Here is a 19,241-nt window from a genome sequence, read left to right on the forward strand (position 1 = left end):
TGTCTTATCTATTTTATATTGTCTTTCTATGCTTTGATTTTATTCTTTCTAAGAATAAATTGTTTTAAAAGTGCTCTATAAATAAAATTTGAGTTGAGTTTTGAGTTGAATATTATAAAAATATTGCTAATAAGTGTTGTAAACATTAAAAGGCCATATAACAAAGTAAACACATTTACAATAAGTTTTAATATGTTTAAATTACAATGCAGTCATCTACAAAAGTATTTCCATAGCATCTACTGTGTGTAGCATGTAAGTGATGTACACTGATAAGCCAATACATTATGACCACCAGCGTAATATCCTGTAGGGCTTACTTTAGCCTACAAAACAGCAGCTATGAGGCGAAGCACTGATTTGACGCGGTGGCTATAGGTTTCCTGGGGTATCTGGTACCATGTCAACAGCAGGCCCTCCGGTATATTGCGGGGAGGTGGTGATGTAGCTCAAACCCATTTTTCCAAGTCGAAGCACTATGTTCAATTTGGTTCAAGTCATGTGAATTTGGAAGCCAAGGCATTAACAGAAATTCACCATCATGTTCTTCGAACCACTTCTTGATGATTCTGGCAGTGCTGCATGGCGCGTTAATATTTATGGAACACAGTTGCAATGAACAAGTGCACTTGGTCCACAGCGAGGTGATGGTGCAATTGTGATAACGGGTCCTAAAGTGTCCCTAGTAAACATCACCCACACCCTGTTCATTCAACAGTTTATCCAGGTGCCATAGCCTATTGGTAATAAGCATATCTGACCTCGTCCATCAACATGATGCACCAGGAGTAAGTCTCAGACAAGACTACTTTCTTCCAACCATCCACTGCCCAATAACAATGATCTTGAGCCCATTTCATGCACTGTTGGTGATGGCGTGCAGTTAGAATGGAGACCTGGCTAAGTCGTCGGCTACGCTGCCACTGTCAATAATGGGCATCCATCTCTACACCCCCCTGGCACCATAGAGCTGCACTTTGTCATCTGGCCATCCGTGCACCACTTTGGGAATACTGTATACTCACCACAGTGGCACATGAACAACCCACAAGGCACGCTGTTTCTGAGATTGAAGTTCCAAGGTGCCGTGCCTTCACAATAAAAATCAGATGAATCATTAGCTTTCCAATTCTGACACCAAACACTCATTGGGTGGTATAAACACTGCTCTATGAACTGTACCTGTACCATTGTTTGGTTGCCAGGTTCGCTCATTGCTGCAGTTCTAGAACAAGGGTGGTCATAATGTAATGGCTCATTGGTGTAAACAGCTTATGCAACAGCCCCATCTAGAGGTATAAAAATGGAACTAATACCATAGCAACTAGATTCAGGTAGCTCCCTGGCAACAGTTGCTAGAACGAAATCATCACTTTTTCTGAGAGCATACTAGTTTAATAAACAGGGTATGTTTACAAGAAAAAATGTTTTTTCTTTAAATTTTTTATAAAATTAAATATATGTATAATAGTTAACTACATCAATCTTAACATAACTCATGTTTTATAAATACAAAGTTTGACATTCTGTTGTCCTTCAGAGGAGGCTTCAACTTGTTACCCACAAAAGAAGAATGATTACTTGTTAATGATTTTACAAATGATTTACAGCATTTTCTTAAAAATATAAAAACCCAAAGACAGTAAAAAAGGTACAAAAAAAAAAAGGTCCTAATATGTACCATTTTGGTACCGATCAGTGGTGGCTCATGACTGTCCTTTCGAGGAGCGCAAATCCAAAATATGTGTTCGGAGTGTCATGTGTGTTTCTCGTGTTTTCAAAATATGTGTTTTTTGCATCATGTGAACCATGTGCATCACGTGCCCCGTCAAAATAAGTGCCTGCCGCACACGCGCCAAAACCGTTTATGATCAATGAGACGTTTACGTTCACAAAATACACGCAAGACACTCCCTTAACAGTAAACTCTGATTTTGCATGAGATTATGTGAGTATCTGGCAAACGCGAGCGTCTGTTCCATCACAAACCCTCTAGACGCGTCTGCGGCAGGCACTTATTTTGACAAGACACGTGATGCACATAAGCCCACCCGACTCGCAGAACACATCCTTTGAAATTACGTACCACACACATGACGGGCTACATACATGTTGTGACGAACTTCGCTCTAAGGTACCAATAACTTTTAGGTACCAATATGCACCTTTTAGGTAGAAGTGTACTTTTTGAAAAGGTACCACCCCCCAATAACAACTTTTGTACCTTCTTGTACCATTGTTTCTGAGAATGCATGACCTTTTTTCAGCCATAGTACTTTGTTTACAACAAAGCCTTGTGTAGCCACAACAATTAACTGAACGACTGCTGACAGACAATGCCAGCTACTACTCAAAATGATTAACAGTTTCAGCATACAAATAAACCTACCCCCCACACATACAAGGTAAAGGCTTTTACACCACACCTGACATGCTGTCATCCTCAGGTCTAACGATTACAGGCTTGCAACAGCCTGTGCAAATGTATCGCAACAAACACAGGTAGACACTGCCAGACAGACCCACAGTAAGAGCCAAAAGAATGAGACTCAGGTATGATGGCCCAGGTTGATAGGCAAAGTCAGGAAACATGTCACTCTCCATTACTGGTAGTTCAGAGCTCTGGGCTGGAACATTCAGAAGAGACATGTTGTTTATTTATACTTTAGTGTTGATACTAAGCCATATATTTCAGTCTAAGGTCATAATTTTCATGTTTTTTCTGTATTTGCATACCATTGTACCTTATTATGACCTTATTATTCTAGGATAACCTACTACACTGTAAAAACAAACAGTGCTAAATAGCACTAAAAGTGGTTCACTGGCTCGTAATCATAGGGGAACCATTTTAAGTGCCAAATAGCACCTATGTAGCACCTGTGTAGAACCATATTGTGCTATGTAGAAGCATATGTGGCGCTATAGTGGTGCTATCCCTACTGAAAAATCCAGCTAAGACCAGCGTAAGCTGGTAGCTGGTTTTAGGTGGCAGTAGCTGGTCTAAGCTGGTCCTCTAAGCCTGGTAAAGCTGGTGGGTCAGCTGGTCTCCCAGCCTGACCAGCTAGACCAGCTGAAAAAGTGACTAAAGCACAGCTACTAGACCAGCTCACCAGCAACACCAGCTAAAACCAAGCTGGGAGACCAGCTAAAACCAACTCACCAGCTTATGCTGGTCTAAGCTGGATTTTTCAGTAGAGATATCACTCCCGGATGGTTCTTCATAGGTGCACCAAAAATGGTTCCCCTATGATTACGAGTTTTTAGTGCCATTTAGCACCAATATTTTTAGTGTACACTCTAAAAAAACAAACAGTGCTATATAGCACCAAAACTGTTGCTTTGGATCGTAATCATAGAAGAACCGTTTTTAGTGCCATATAGCACCGGTGAAGCACCTGTGTAGAACCATATAGGGGCCATATAGCACCACTATAGCACCACATATGGTTCTACAAAGCACTATATGGTTCTACACAGGTGCTTCACTGGTGCTTCACCGGTGCTATATGGCAGTAAAACGGTTCTTCTATGATTACGAGCAAAGAACCACTTTTGGTGCTATATAGCACCGTTTGTTTTTAGAGTGTATACTATAGCTAAATAACTGAAAAAAGAAACATTACTACAATAGCTATACAGCTCATTAATAATTAGTGTTAGGCAAAGATTAATCGTGATTAATCGCATACAAAACAAAAGTGATTTTTAACATAATATACAAGTGTGTGCTGTTTGTAATTATTATGTATATATAAATACACACATTCATATATGTTTAAAGAAACATTTACATGTATGTATGTATGTGTGTATGTATGTGTGTATGTATGTATATATATATGTATATATGTATATATGTGTGTGTGTGTGTGTGTGTGTGTGTGTGTGTGTGTGTGTGTGTGTGTGTGTGTGTGTGTGTGTGTGTGTGTATGTATATATATATATATATATATATATATATATGAAGAGTTTCGTTGCAAAACGAGATAAATTCATTTTCTTTTACATTTTTTTCAAAACATGTTTATTATTATGTTATCAAGTTATTATTTTGTTTTATGGTGCTACTTAGCTGTATTTTTTAAGTTATGAATGTTTAAATCAAAACAAACCAACTGCAGTTGAATTGAAATTAATTGGAATGCACAACCAAAAAACAAGATTTCTGAACAATTAAAAAAATGGTGGTTATCTCGTTTTGCAACGAGAAAAAAAAAAAAAAAAAAAATATATATATATATATATATATATATATATATATATATATTTTTTTTTTTTTTTTGCAAACAGACAACTACAATATTTACAGATTAGAAGTGAAATGCAAAATGCAAATACATAGATCCACAAAGCATACATTCCAACCAGTAAGAATAATGAAAAATTATATTAATATGAAACGACAGATAGCAATAATAGTAATGATAAACAAATTAACAAAAATACTAATTTCATCCGGACTTAGGGGGAGAGTGAAGGATCAGGAAGAAGATTAAAAAAATAAAATAATATAAATAATAAGTATTAGTAGTAATAGCAATAATAATATTAATTAAAAAATGTGTATGTGTTTAAATATACATAATAATTACACACAGTACACACACATATTAGGCAAAAATCCACTTTTATTTTGTATGCGATTAATCGCGATTAATCTTTGCAGATACAACACACTACTAATTATTAATAATATTAAGTTATTTTAAAAAAGCAAAGGGAGAGACTGGCAGCCTTTTCAGTTTCAGAATACAAAAACATAAAAGATAAACATATACAGTATCTTAACCTACCTGAATTTAACGGGAAAATTAAAAGCAACAGCAATTCTGCCCCTATCCACTCCATACTGTGGAGTTCACTGATGCTGTAGCCTTTCCAAAGAAAACAGAAGTGACTTTTAAAAATAGATACAGCTACTTCTTTAAAAATAAATACTTATTTTTGATAATTTAAAATTAATGGTCCACTTCTGATTGTTTTCAAAGACTAAACGTCTTTAAAAAATTATCTTACCAACTCTCAGTAGGAACGTGATTTTCTGGAAAACATCTTCACTGTCCTCTCTCAGGTATTTGTAAATGACGATTGGACTCTCCGGTCGTTATTCTGCCACTATCCTCAACAACAGTGAAAAGATAGTAACACCTTTCTGTCCAACACGCACTTTAAGAGCTTTGATCACACGGTGATGGCAACGCATCGTAACGCTGTCACCTTCTGCTGTAGACGACCAAATGTCACAATATTTGTCCTTTATTCGCGTTGCTATACAGTGCAATATATCCTGTATGGATGCTCTCAGACCTATAATTATTGCACAAGGCTGAATGTACGGCACTTCTGTACTTCTGTATGTGTGAGATGAAGTCGAGGTTGAATGCGATGCTCTCTAATCTATCATTATCCCCTCCAACTCACTCCCATTTTCAAACGATAAAATGTGCCATTGTCTCTCTCTTTCTCTCAAATGCTTCGAGCTTTAACACTTAAAATCTTAACATAAGAAAAAAAACTTTGGTTTTATTATATAGCCTACCTAATGGCATTTAGGTTTTCTTCTTTGTTGTGGTGTGGGATTTATATTTTAATACATTGCCACAGATTACACAAATACCTTTAGCACCATGCCTTAATAAAAGTAGGTTTAAGAAAAGGTCACTTCTAGACATGCTTCATACTTACCTATATGGGAGAAGCAGCGAAAAGATTGTGGATATGATAGCAATCCAAATCATAAAAAAGAAAGTAATTGTTACTGTTCTGTGAGATTATAAACATTGTGTGGCCATAATATGCAGGCAGCAGTGGCTATAGATAATTGCATATCCGAAAACATATTATATCGTGTCAACAGTGATGCTAGCCTATTAATAGAAAGCAGCTGTGAGGATGCCTAAATTATGGGCGATGAGGCATGAATGGGCGGAGCTGGAGAAAGATCCTAGCGAGTAAAAGGCAGGGAAATGAGTGAAAATTTGCTCTGCTGGCAGACAGTAAGCATGGGTCATGATTACATAAAACGCGCGCGCAACTGCATGGACATATTTACATACCCGTCACGTGCATTCAGTCGACACACCTAATGCTTTAATTTTGGCATAGGCACGGACGCAAAACATAACACTTTGTATTTACCTGTTAATTGTGCACCCTTGAGGACATTTTTGGCTTTTTCAGTTTTGTTTTGTTTTTTATAACTTTCCCTGCGTTAATGCTAACTGCATAAAATTTGCCACAGGTGTGTATTTTTATTGGAATTTTAATATTTCACCTTAATTTCCTTTAAAAAAAAAAAATTCTACTAGGTACACAAAATACTTTCAGGACCTTTTGGACAAAAATGTCCCCATTGAAACCCATTAAAACTGCAATTTTTAATCCCGGTGCCATTCATCTATAAAATTATGCAATCTTTGTTAACAGGCTTTCATTCTGTTGGCAAGGCTTCAAAATTTAAATTTTTACTATTTTTTACCAGATGGTGCCATTTTTTATCTTTGGCATATAAAGCAAATTGTTTTCTGCTGTTTTCGGCTTATCCAATTAGATAAAATATGAAGCTATAATTGTGTGTGTGTGTGTGTGTGTGTGTGTGTGTGTGTGTGTGTGTGTGTGTGTGTGTGTGTGTGTGTGTGTGTGTGTGTGTGTGTGTGTGTGAACAGTTTGAATGAAAAAAATATATATTGTACTGGAAATCACAAGACTACAACCTCTGCAAATGAGGTGTCGTTTTTTTTCATAAAAAACAACAGTGGCATTATGTAAATGCTGTATGGACCTGAGAGGTAACTTGTTTTTAAAATCTGATACTGCATAAAAAATATGAATGCAGAAAAATTAATGTTGATGTTAATCATTGACATTTCCAAGGCTGTAATAATCAAAGAAAAAAATCTGCTTAGAATTTAGTTAATTGAAAATAATTAAAAAAATTCTTTTTTTCATAAAAAACAGCATTTAAAGGGTTAAAATTCCGAAAATTAATGAATGTTTGGTCATTGTGATTAGAGCTGATGCTGGTTAAAAAAAAGGACATCAGTGAAAGTGGAAAAAAATATAAATCTATAATATGACTCTTTTTGGACATGGACATTTTTTCCCCCTATGAATCTATGTGTAACTTTTTTTAATTGATGCACAAGGGTTAATTTCCCAATTTCACATGCAGTCCCCTGCTAATTATTTAATTAAATATAATGTTGGCACGTGATGCCTTATCGTTGAATTTTATTTATGATCATCCCCACCATCTGGGATCTCACAATATATACATATAAAAAAATAAAAGAAAATACATAATTATTAACCAATATGCCCTAAAATTGCAAACATCAGTAACTAAAAAACATAGCAGTCTTTATGGGACTACTGTTATTGTTTACTGGAGCGAACATTTCACTTAAAGTCTTGGCTAAAAAAGCATTGAACATTTACACCACTATTGCATAATTTAAAAACAAAGTGTACACACAATCACATACAGTACCATATAGAATACATTATTAATGTTGAATCCTGCTATGAAACATCATAGAAAATTAAAAATAAAACTGCTTGGTTTCTTTTATCAGAGTATATTGTCTTGTTTAGGCAAGACTACACAAAAAAATTCTACTTTGGTAGGTTTCAAAATGAACAAACAAAATATCTAAAGAGAAAATAAGCAATAAGAAATTGTGTTATTAGAATTGTGGCTCCACATATTCTGCAACTTTTGTGACAATTAGCCCAGCCTCCCTATATCTGATAAGTGTACTTGATCTTGTCAGGGACAGCATTAAAGCCATTTAAAATAAAGTCAAACAAATCTGAGGCAAATGTGCACACATTGCTGTTCTTGAGAAGTAAACCACAAGAACCCTTACTTTTTAAGTCTTAAACTTTAAAAAAGTTTTTAAAACTCTGGGAAAATGGTGCATGTTTATTGATGACATCGTTAGTTTTGGCACATGTAAATGTATCTGCATTTTTATTGCTTTATACTGTTGTCTGGTCTACTTATGACGTTTACGTGGTTTTTACATTTAAAGGCGGGGTGCATGATTTTTGAAAAACACTTTGGAAAAGGGAGTCGAGCACCAAAACACACTTGTAGCAGTGGCGGCCGATGACTTATTTTCTCGAGGGCGCTCGATGCGTAGTTCGTCACAACATGTATGTAGCCCGTCATATGTGTGGTTCCTTTTTCCAAATATGTGTTCTGCGCATCAAGAGATCTCACGTGTCTTGTCAAAATAAGTGCCCGCCGCAGACGCATCCAAAGGGTTTATAATAAAAGAGACGCTCGACGCTCGCATTTGCCAGATACTCGCATAATCTCATGTGTAATCAATGTTTACTATTAAAGGAGTGTCTTGCGTCTATTTTGTGAACGTGGGCATCTCTTTTATCATAAATGGTTTTGACGCGTGTGCAGCAGGCACCCATTTTGACATAACATGTGATGCACACAAGATCTCTCGACGCACAAAACACATTTTTAAAAAAGGAACCACATGACACTCCAAACACCTATTTTGAATTAGTGCCCCTCGGATGAGCAGTCACGAGCCACCACTGACTTGTAGCATGTAACTTGGGCATGTCTACTAACCAACATCGTTGCCTGGGTTGCGTATGTGTGGCATGGGTCTGTGTTTGTTTAGGTGATTTCAAATGTCAACATTGGCTTTCAGAGATCATGCACCCCGCCTTTAAAAACATCAAAAGCAATAAGTAATATGCAATTTTGTATCTTGGTTTTGAGGCTGATTCGAGAAATGTTAGGATGTAACGTTGAATGTTATGTCTTGTCTTTCCCACAAAGGCTTAGTTCAGCAAAAACTAGGCCGAACAAAGGGTGTGACCGTTTTGTCTTTTTCTGTTTTCTCTATAACCGTCTCTCTCTCTATAATTCACTGTGAGGTTTTCTACTAGAGTGGAATTTGGTGCAGACAGAGCAGCTAGGGCTACTGCGCTCTCGCAGGTTATAATCAAAGGCAGGCAGGACCAGTACACTGGAGTCTGAATCCACAGGAATGTCCTCCACGTCAATGGCCATTATATTTTTGACAAGACACATGATGGCTGCATCAATGTTTGTGTTGTCCTGTGAAAAAGAGAAGAAGGGTGAGCATGAGTAGAAATGTGCAGCTAGTTGAATAATGGATCATGAAGATGATAAAAAGTTATGGTTTATATTATGTACCTTGGCAGATGTCTCAAACCAACCCACAAAACCATGGTCCCTTGAAAAACTATCAAGTTTTGGCAATTTTGAACATAAACCATATGAATTCTGATCAAACTTGTTGGCCAACAGAACAGCTGGCAGAGGCCGTCCGTTGCCAAGTGCAACTTTGGAATCAAGATCCTTTTTCCATTTCAATACAGCTTGAAAGGTGGAGGAGCGCGTCATGTCGAAAACCACCAGCGCACCTACAGCCTCTCGGTAATACACACGTGTCATGTTGCCATACCTCTCTTGTCCTAAGAAAGAAAGAGTGATGGAAGAGCGTTTTGTGTAATTTGTCACATACTGCAAATTATTTGTTTCCCTTTATTGTATTAAGGGATGAGACTGTATATCCTCCAGTTTCCTGGGCTTCATCCAAGTTCGGGGGAAATTACATTAATAATGATATTGCATTCAGTAACTTTGCTGACATAAATATTTGAAGAGTTTCGTTGCAAAACGAGATAAATCCATTTTTTAACATTTTTGTCAAAACATGTTTATTATTATGTTATCATGTTATTATGTTGTTTTATGGTGCTACTTAGCTGTATTTTTTAAGTTATGAAGGTTTAAATCAAAACAAACCAACTGCAGTTGCATTGAAATTAATTGGAATGCACAACCAAAAAACGAGATTTCTGAACAATTAAAAAAACGGTGGTTATCTCGTTTTGCTACGAAACTCTTCATTTATTCCAGTCATATTTAATCTTATCAAGATTGCATCTCTACAAACACTTACATACTACTTTTCACAGAATTAGTGGAGTAAGCATGCATGCAAAGTTTCTCAATCTATCACTCATATTAGTGAGAATCTTTATTTCTTGGAGCTGGTGTGTATTTTGTGTGTTTGTGCTGGGAGCAAAGTATTTTTAAATGCTGCCAGTAGGCCATGTGAGGTCTCTCACATGAGTCCAACAAGCACGTGATTTGTGAATTTTAACACGAGACACACATTCCTATCCCTGTGCTTTAGTTTAATCTGAGCATAAACAGAGAGAGCGATTCATACCCTTGTGAGCTCACAACCACATCGTCCGCGAACAAGAAAAATCCTGAACAAAGCACCCCAAGGAGCGTATTTAATGACATTATCACGGGCATGCATGCAGAGTGCTACAGACATTACTCCAGTATAATATTGTCAATCTGTTTCTGTTTGTCTGCAGAATGTGCTATTACTTTTTTGGTAAAGGACAACAATTATGCCTTTTTGGTGCATGGTTATTTCTGCTGTGAATAGTCAATCGTGTCAGTGTTATAAAATTTAAATGGACCAGAACTAATCTATTAAATTAGTATTCCATAAATTGCTCAGTATGTGCAAATGTATGTACATGAAGGTAGCATAAAATAACAGCAAAAAAAAAAATTAATTTAAAAGTTTAATAGATACTTTAAATGCGGGGTGCATGATCTCTGAAAGCCAATGTTAATATTTGAAATCACCTAAACAAACACGCCCCAATCTGGACCTTTTTTTGATAGACCCGCCCCACAAATATGCAACCCAGGCAAGATGTCGGTTAGTAGACATGCCCCTCACTGCTGATTTGCTGCAAGCCGGCCCGAGTCCAAGGGGGGGACAGAGTGGGCCTGGCCCACCCAATCAGAGGCTTGGCCCACCCTGGTCCCAAACCACATACCAGCCAATCTTTTGGCCAAAAATCTGTAATGTTATACTATATTACCAGACGTGAGAATAATTCTTAAGAAAAACAGCATTTCACATAAAATTAAGTTTGTAACAAGTTTGTATTAGTTGATGTAAATAGTTATTTTAAAAGAACTGCCCCTTTTATCAAATCTAAAGTTACGTACGTTAAGCTTTGTATAGTTAGAACCCCAGTCATGTTTTTGAATGGTCGTGCATCATTTCCTCAGTTTTCGCTGAGACCGGAGAAATACAGATTTTAGTGTTGCACTTCCTTCTTTCAATTATGTAAAAATCATCATTTTGCATCACTGAAAGCAGAAAGTCCAATATCTTTGTAGAGGGGTGAGACTACAAACACCCCTTTTCTCATTCAAATAGGCACCAAATTCGAAATGTATGTTACATTTCGACTACAAATATGACGCACTTTCAATAAAGATTAATGTTTCTACGGGTGAAATGCTCCTTTAATTGATACAAGATCTGTTGAGGGGTAGAAAAATATTACAAATGCAAAAAAGAGAGAATGTAAAAATAAACATGTTGACCATTTATATATATATATATATATATATATATATATATATATATATATATATATATATATATATATATATATATATATATATATATATATTTATATATATATATATATATATATATATATATATATATATATATATATATATATATATATATAAAACATAAACGCAACAATAATAAACAACCCTAACAATTGTCTTAAATATATGATATTAAAACTATAGACACCCCCCCCAATCCAACCGGCCCACCTTTCATCTCATATCTGGAGCCGGGCCTGGTGTGGTACTCGGCCCAACTCCCTTTTTCAAAGTCTTTTTCAAAAATCATGCACCTCGCCTTTAAGGGACAGTTCACCCAAAAATGACACTTTACTCACCCTCTAAACCTGTATGTGTTTCTTTATTTTGTTGAACACAAAAGAAGATATTTTGATATATGATGAGCGCACAGTTGACAGTACCCATTCACTTCCATAATATTTGTTTTTCCTACTATAGCAGTCAATAATCAAAATATCTTCTTTTGTGTTCAACAGAAATCATACAGGTTTGAACAACATCCGCAGTGTCCGGTCAAGCAACCAACATAGCCGTGACAATAAGACTGCATCTTAAGAAAGAGTCTAACTAACTAGCAATTAGTTAGGGCTAATCAGTCTTATTATTTGGATTTAAATTAGAACAATCTACCTTTCTATGTAACATACTTAAAACAGTTATGATCAGTCTTGAAGAAAAAAATTCATGACTAACTTTTAAGACTAGTCTTAAAGGTTTATGCAACCAGCCACAGGTTGAGTAAATGATGACTCAATTTTTGGGTGAACTAACCCATAAACCTTTTATGAAGTTCAACGAAATGTTGACAAATTCATTTTGAAAGTACGATTATTAAATGTCATCTCTGTAAGTCTATCATCATGAGGGTATTTATCTATAAAGTGACACCTTTAAATATAAAGTTTACAAAAGCTTTGTTAGGCAGTATGGTTTCATAAAGAACCTTTAGCATCAACAGAACCATAAAAAATGAAACTAAAGGGTATTTGAAACCAAACTGGTTTTTTTATGCTGTAGCATCACTTTGAAGAACCCTTTTTAGAAACATTTTATTTAATGACGTTAGAACTCAATCATTTTGTTTTGTAATTTACAAAAAATTACAGACATATAATTACACAAATTGCAACTGCAAGAAAAGTTCTGGATACTCACCCGCAATGTCCCAAAGCTGCAGTCGTATGACGGTCTGGTGATCCCAATTCAAGACTTTGAGAGCAAAGTCAACACCGATAGTAGCGCGGTAATGTTGAGAAAAAACCTGATGGACGTAACGCTTTATTATCGACGTTTTCCCCACACCTAGATCTCCAATGACAAGGACTTTGAGTAACCGCTCCTGCTGCATTTCAGCTGAATAAATTTAAGTTGAAGTCCAAAATAATTGTTTTTTTATCAAACAATAAAGATGTTTCTGCTAAACAAGGCCTATACGCAGAATTTTCTACATTTTTGTTGTCTCCGATACAATCTAAACTGTCAAACATACGCTGTGGTATTGTGGGTGCGTGTCTGAATGCTGTCAAGTTTTGCAGCTCTTTTTCATAGCCTAAGCTGTTTCTTCTGAGGTGAGAAGCTTCGCAATTTGCCTGTTGACAACTCTTCGTCACGCCGTGAACAATACCACGGCTTTTAAACTAAACAACGAGACATCCTTAAAAGTCCAACTGAACTACTGAATCAAATTTTGTACATTAACGGAGATTGCGTTGGATTATAGGCATAGAGAATAAACTACAACTCCCATATTCGGTTGCCTGCTCGTAACACTTCTAATATGGAGCGCATGTACAGAAATGAACACAAACGTTTGCATTCAGTTTCCGTTTGGTTATTTTTAGGAACTTAAATAACGAAAAATTTAACCGTTCTCGGAAGCAAAAATTGTTAACTTATAGTAATCAAAACATCTTTCACAAAGTGGATACATGAAAACAATGCTACATGAAGAAACAGTTAATTTGGAAGTAAATACAAAATAGTCGATTTGTGTAACTAACTTAGTTGCTGTATAGCACAATCTAAACATACAGAAAATATTTGATGTTTTAGGTTAACTTGTCTTTATAATGTTCACGCGCGTTTGTTTGTCGCTGCTATTAGGATGATTGTGGTACTGGTGCTGATGCGGGATGAGTCAGGGAATATGATGCTGCTCGTGTCGCTTCCATTTCATCAGCACAAAACACCCAAACATTTCTAAATCTTTTAGATGGTGGATGTACACATGTCAGACATAAAGAATCTTTGACTTTTGTGCGACTTTAATCTAGACACAGACAATTTCAACTTCACGCCGACTCATCTTTTACCAAGGAAAAGAGACCGCCTACGCGGCGCAGTTTGCACCTGTTTGTTTTTGTCTTAAGACGGATGTTTATTTTATAATTCGGCTAGTTTGATTTATTATGTGAATAGTTAAGTCTGACATTTCTTCCATCGTTTTCTTAAGAGGTTTAAACTCTTATACGACTATGGAATCTGCTGTTTGCCACCACTGAGCCGAACAAACAACAATGTAAGTAGTACCGAATAAAGCATCTGCATATACTCATAAAGCGTGGTGGTTGCGCCTGTATACACAAAATAGAGAATGGTTACTAAACAATATTTTGTCAATTTAAAACAGAAAACAATAGCAGTCTGATTGCAAAAATAGTCGATAGCCATAGGCTACCCTCCTAATCAAGAAAGCATCAAATCGAACAGACATTACACACTGGATCGTGATAACTGCCATAAAGGTTTTATTATCATTAAATTGCATATGTCTAAGAACATATACACAGAAATAAATGCATGAATAAAATTATTTATTATGAATAAAGAAAAAATGTGATACTGCTGTGTCAGGGATGCCTTTAAATAGCAATAAGGAAGTGTATACAATAACCATCAGTTACTACCTTACATCCTAAAGCCAGGTTGCAAGCCATGGATGCAATAAACCCCTTAATGTTTACACTACACTGTAAAAAATTTGCTGTAATTATGCAGCTGGTTGCCAGTAACTTACTGTAGAAGATAAAGTCTGAAAATGTTTCATGTTCTTTTAACTTTGAACAAAATGTTGCCAGTAAATAACATAAATGTAAAATCTACAGTAAGTTACTGGCAGCTAGTTGCCAGTAATACCCATTAATACTGTAATTTCTACAGACATTTTTTACAGTGTATGTGTTTACACTTAAGTTTTTTTTTTGTTAAGATGTTATGCTATGTTTATGCTATTTTCTAATGCTTATGTAACTCTTCTTACAAAAGATTTAAAGTGATCTTTACTACTGTACACTCTAAAAACAAACGGTGCTATATAGCACCAAAAGTGGTTCTTTGCTCATAATCATAGAAGAACCGTTTTTAGTGCCATATAGCACCGGTGAAGCACCAGTGAAGCACCTGTGTAGAACCAAATAGTGCTATGTAGAACCATATGTGGTGCTATATGGCCCCTATTTGGTTCTACAGGTGCTTCACTGGTGCTATATGGCACTAAAAACGGTTCTTCTATGATTACGAGCAAAGAACCACTTTTGGTGCTATATAGCATTGTTTGTTTTTAGAGTGACTGTTTCTTATTTGAAATGCAGTATGACATAAATTGGTAAAACTTTCAAGGTTGTTAACATTAGTTAGGCTATGCATTAGCTAACATAAACTAACAATGAGGAGTATTTCTACAGCATTTATTAATCTTAGCTGTTAATTTCAGCATTTACTAATACATTTTTAAAAATAAAAAAAGTTGTAAGCTAACTGTTAACATTATTAATAATGCAAAATAAACAGATTAAAAAGATTAATAAATGCTCAAAAGCTATATTGCTCATTGTTATTTCCTTTTAGCTTATGCATACTAATGTTGACAAATACTATACAACCTCTCTGTAAAATGTTACCCACACTCTCAGAAATAAAGGTACAAGAAGATACAAACGTTGCCATTGGGGCTTTTCAAAAAAGTTCACTTTTGTACCTAAAAGGTACATATATATACATATATACACCAGAATGGTACATATCAGGACTTTTTAAAAAGGTACCATCGCAGCAACAACTTTTTAAAATGTGCTTTTTTCCTTTAACAGACCGGAGTAGTCATGGAGGCAATTTGGCTTTACCAGTTTCGACTGATTGTCATTGGGGACTCCACTGTTGGAAAATCATGTTTAATAAGACGATTCACAGAGGGCCGCTTTGCACAGGTGTCAGATCCGACTGTCGGGGTGGATTTTTTCTCTCGCTTGGTGGAGATTGAACCTGGGAAGCGGGTTAAATTACAGATTTGGGATACAGCCGGACAGGAGCGCTTCAGGTATTGCAAGGCCGCACACTTTTTTACTAAGTTTTCTCCAACGATGATATGTTTGTCCTGTGGTGGCTGCCGTAGCTTTTCTGTGCGTTTTAAATGTGAGGGTTGAGCCGTGGACTGAGCCGTTGGTTGCAATTTGCAACATCACCACTAGATGCCACTAAAATGTACACACTGATGATGATATTACGCAGTGCCCGAAAATAGTACCTTGCTATTGAAAGTTACCACAACTTTTATTTTTCCGTTGGTCTTAGTACACGATGTAACTACAGAAGAGTCAAGTTTTAAATAGGAAAAATATCGAAAACGCTTTGGTTATTTTTGAGCGCGATGCTAAATTGTCTACTAAGATTCAATGGATTATGCTAAGCTATGCTAAAAGCGTTACCGCCAGACCCGGAGATCAGCTAAATGGATTCCAAAACAGTAAAAATCTAATGTTTAACTCTAGTGGAGTGTCCCTTTAAATGGCATTTTTGACAGACTTATGGAGATAAGTCTTAATTTAATTTAATTTAATTTAATTTAATTTAATTTAATTTAATTTAATTTAATTTAATTTAATTTAATTTAATTTAATTTAATTTAATTTAATTTAATTTAATTTAATTTAATTTAATTTTCTATCTTTTACTGCTCCTTCACCAATTTTTTTGTCCTGTTTTAATCTCTACAGTTTCTTTTAATTTCTATCCTCTAATACAAGCAATCTCCATGAAAGTCCATGAAACTCCCTCCCATGTAACCATCTAAAACAGTTCCTCCTACAGACCTTTTCTATATCATTCACTGATTTTGTTATGTCCTCTTTAGGTCTATTACTAGAGCTTACTACCGTAACTCTGTTGGAGGTTTGCTGCTCTTTGACATAACAAACCGGCGCTCCTTCCAGAATGTTCACGAGTGGCTAGAGGAGGCCCGTAGCCACGTCCAGCCCCACAGCATCGTCTTTTTGTTGGTCGGCCACAAATGCGATTTGGAACCACAGCGGCAGGTAAGCCGCCAAGAAGCCGAGAAGCTTGCAGCGGCGTACGGCATGCGCTACGTGGAGACTTCGGCACGTGATGCTATTAACGTGGAGAGAGCATTCACAGAGCTAACACAGGATATATTTGAGTTAGTTAAGAATGGGGAGATTACCATCCAGGAAGGCTGGGAAGGAGTGAAGAGTGGCTTTGTACCAAATGTGGTGCATTCTTCAGAAGAAGTGACAAAGGGTGACCGCCGTTGCTTCTGTTGAATCAGCAATCACCGCCGTGTTAGCTTTCAAACATACCGCTTCCTCCAATCACAGGATCAGTCTTCATCATTGCCACTTTTATGCCTGTTGAATGCCTAAAGACCCACTGTGCTCTATTTATCCTTTTCTGTACTATTTTGCTCATATCCCTAATCACACGACTTTATGGCCAAACAGATTCCTGTAGTCTGAATGGTTAATACATTTTCTTTTTGACGCCCACATAAAGAATGGCCAAACTGCACTTTAACTGTATCAGCCCATCCGTTATTCATATTGAGACACGAAAGTTCAACTTTCAAAAGTGAAGATGTTTGCTTCAGACAACACTTGTATCTGGGACCAAATCTGTTCCGGGTGTCTTCAGGGGAGTTGTACATGAGTTCACTGACAAAGCTGGGATACCTATTCATGTTTGGGACTTGAAGATCTTAGACATGAACACTTTGATTGTTTGATGTGTGGATTGTTTGATTATTGACTTTAAGGACAATGACAAGAGAGGAAAAAATGCAATATAAAGAACTGACATCTGACCTGTAATTTTTTATATATATTCATGGCTACACAACTTAAATTTTCAGCTCTCAAAATGGTTTAGATAATTGTCACACAAGTTGTATGATAGTTCCTAAAATGTTCTTAGTTGATACGGTCCATAAGGTACCTTTAACATCCACAACATGCACAAATGGTACTTGTTTTCAAAAAAAGGAAAAAAATAATTAATTTCTGAAACATTGATTGAAATGTTCTTTAGGGAACCAAAATTTGAACTTTCAGAATCTCTTTTTTAGTTTAGTGAATTAACACAGAGGTAGAACATTTTTAATACATACTCAGAAGAAAAAGGACAGAAGTTGTAGCTTTTTGTCACTGGGACGGTATTTTAAAAAGGCCAATAGGTACCATTTAGATATGTAGCTTGGAGGTACCATAGGCAGGGGCTTCAAACTGGGGGCCCTATAAAGATGCCAGGGGGGTTTGGTTTGATGACATCTTATAATATCAATAAATTTATCATAAATTATGTGTAATTAAATATCAGAAAAAATAAGCCTAACCAACAACTAGGGCTGCACAATTTGGGTAATTTTCCCATTGCGGTTATTGATGCTAATATTGCGATGTGCGGTTGCGATTATAATAAATGGTATCATGAGTCAACTTGATGGATTTTAAGGAAAATCCACACACAGTTTAGTAATAATGCTAAAATGTGTATTTGTAAAACAAGAAATGTTTTCGTATTGCCACGTGACATAGCAACTGCTCAGTGTCAGTAATCCTAAATCCAAAATACCGCCATACAACAGACATAGAGGTTTTTTTTCAGCTACCAGATAACTGTCAATCTCCTCTGCATCCATCTTCGCTCTGGTATTTCCGCGCTGCGCACACACAAGTGACGACGCACATCACGTGCACTGCCTTTTTTGTTCGTTTTTCTTTCTTTTTTAAACAGCAAGGAAAATCATCAAACTGTTATCAGAAAGTTTGTGTTAACAAGTCCACACATTTATTTATTTAATATAATTGCAACATTTTGCTGTCATATAATCGCACAGGCTGACATCGCGATTGCGATGCGATTAATTGTGCAGCACTACCAACAGCACTACATTGAATAGGTTAGGAGTAATTGACAACTGGCTGTTTAATTATTCAAAAGTAATGCACAACCAAGGTTGTAATACGAAGCGAACTAACACTGGGTGTGCATTATTTTCTAATATTTTAAAGGACCGGTGTCAGTTATTCCACTTATACCACAGAAATTGCTATGACATTGCTCTTGTGGTTATTTTAAGGTATTTGAAAGGGTAGGTGTGCATTTTACAGAAAAATAATCAACACCCATGGAACATTTCTCAACCAATCAAAATAAAGCATTTAACAGGCCCATGGTATAATTTAATGTTTAATTCAAATGTTAATTTTTCGATTGTTTTATTCCATACGTTTTCTAAGGGATGCACCGTATACATGAGGGGCGCATGCTGAAAAAGAGAACCACTCGCTGGTACCTTAGAGGTACCAATATGTGCCTTTTAGGTACAAAGGTGTACTTTTTAAAAACATACTGTCCCAGTGACAACTTTTGTACCTTCATGTACCTTTTTTTCTGTGAGTGTATATATTGCAAGGTGTGTTTTTATTGCTGTTTGTACTGGAAGTCAAATGTATGGAAGCCAAAA

The 19,241-nt window shown here is 36.2% G+C and overlaps 2 protein-coding genes and 1 long non-coding RNA gene across 4 annotated transcripts; 1 reads left to right on the plus strand and 2 right to left on the minus strand.

Annotated features, from left to right (window-relative positions):
• Window positions 1-1,663: 1,663 nt before the first annotated feature.
• Window positions 1,664-5,549, minus strand: LOC129440150 (uncharacterized). Its single transcript, XR_012360426.1, has 3 exons — window positions 5,020-5,549; window positions 4,797-4,877; window positions 1,664-2,627 (listed from the first exon to the last, which is right to left on the minus strand). It is a non-coding gene; the product is annotated as an uncharacterized lncRNA (long non-coding RNA).
• A 3,156-nt stretch (window positions 5,550-8,705) lies between these two features.
• Window positions 8,706-13,222, minus strand: LOC129440153 (ras-related protein Rab-38). Of its 2 annotated transcripts, XM_055199307.2 has the most exons (4): window positions 12,978-13,222; window positions 12,644-12,841; window positions 9,194-9,474; window positions 8,706-9,094 (listed from the first exon to the last, which is right to left on the minus strand). In XM_055199307.2, exons 2-4 carry the CDS (start codon window positions 12,834-12,836, stop codon window positions 8,894-8,896), a joined length of 675 nt encoding a protein of 224 aa, XP_055055282.1. In that variant the 5' UTR covers window positions 12,837-12,841; window positions 12,978-13,222; the 3' UTR covers window positions 8,706-8,893. The 2 variants fall into 2 exon arrangements, with proteins under 2 accessions (XP_055055282.1, XP_055055274.1); XM_055199299.2 differs by having other exon boundaries at window positions 12,644-13,221.
• A 154-nt stretch (window positions 13,223-13,376) lies between these two features.
• rab39bb (RAB39B, member RAS oncogene family b) lies at window positions 13,377-17,571 on the plus strand. Its single transcript, XM_055199320.2, has 3 exons — window positions 13,377-14,006; window positions 15,577-15,803; window positions 16,617-17,571. The coding sequence occupies exons 2-3, from the start codon at window positions 15,589-15,591 to the stop codon at window positions 17,041-17,043; spliced, it is 642 nt and encodes a 213-aa protein (XP_055055295.1). The 5' UTR covers window positions 13,377-14,006; window positions 15,577-15,588; the 3' UTR covers window positions 17,044-17,571.
• The last annotated feature ends 1,670 nt before the right edge of the window (window positions 17,572-19,241 follow it).

This window comes from Misgurnus anguillicaudatus, chromosome 21 (genome assembly GCF_027580225.2).
Source record: "Misgurnus anguillicaudatus chromosome 21, ASM2758022v2, whole genome shotgun sequence".
NCBI lineage: Eukaryota > Metazoa > Chordata > Actinopteri > Cypriniformes > Cobitidae > Misgurnus > Misgurnus anguillicaudatus.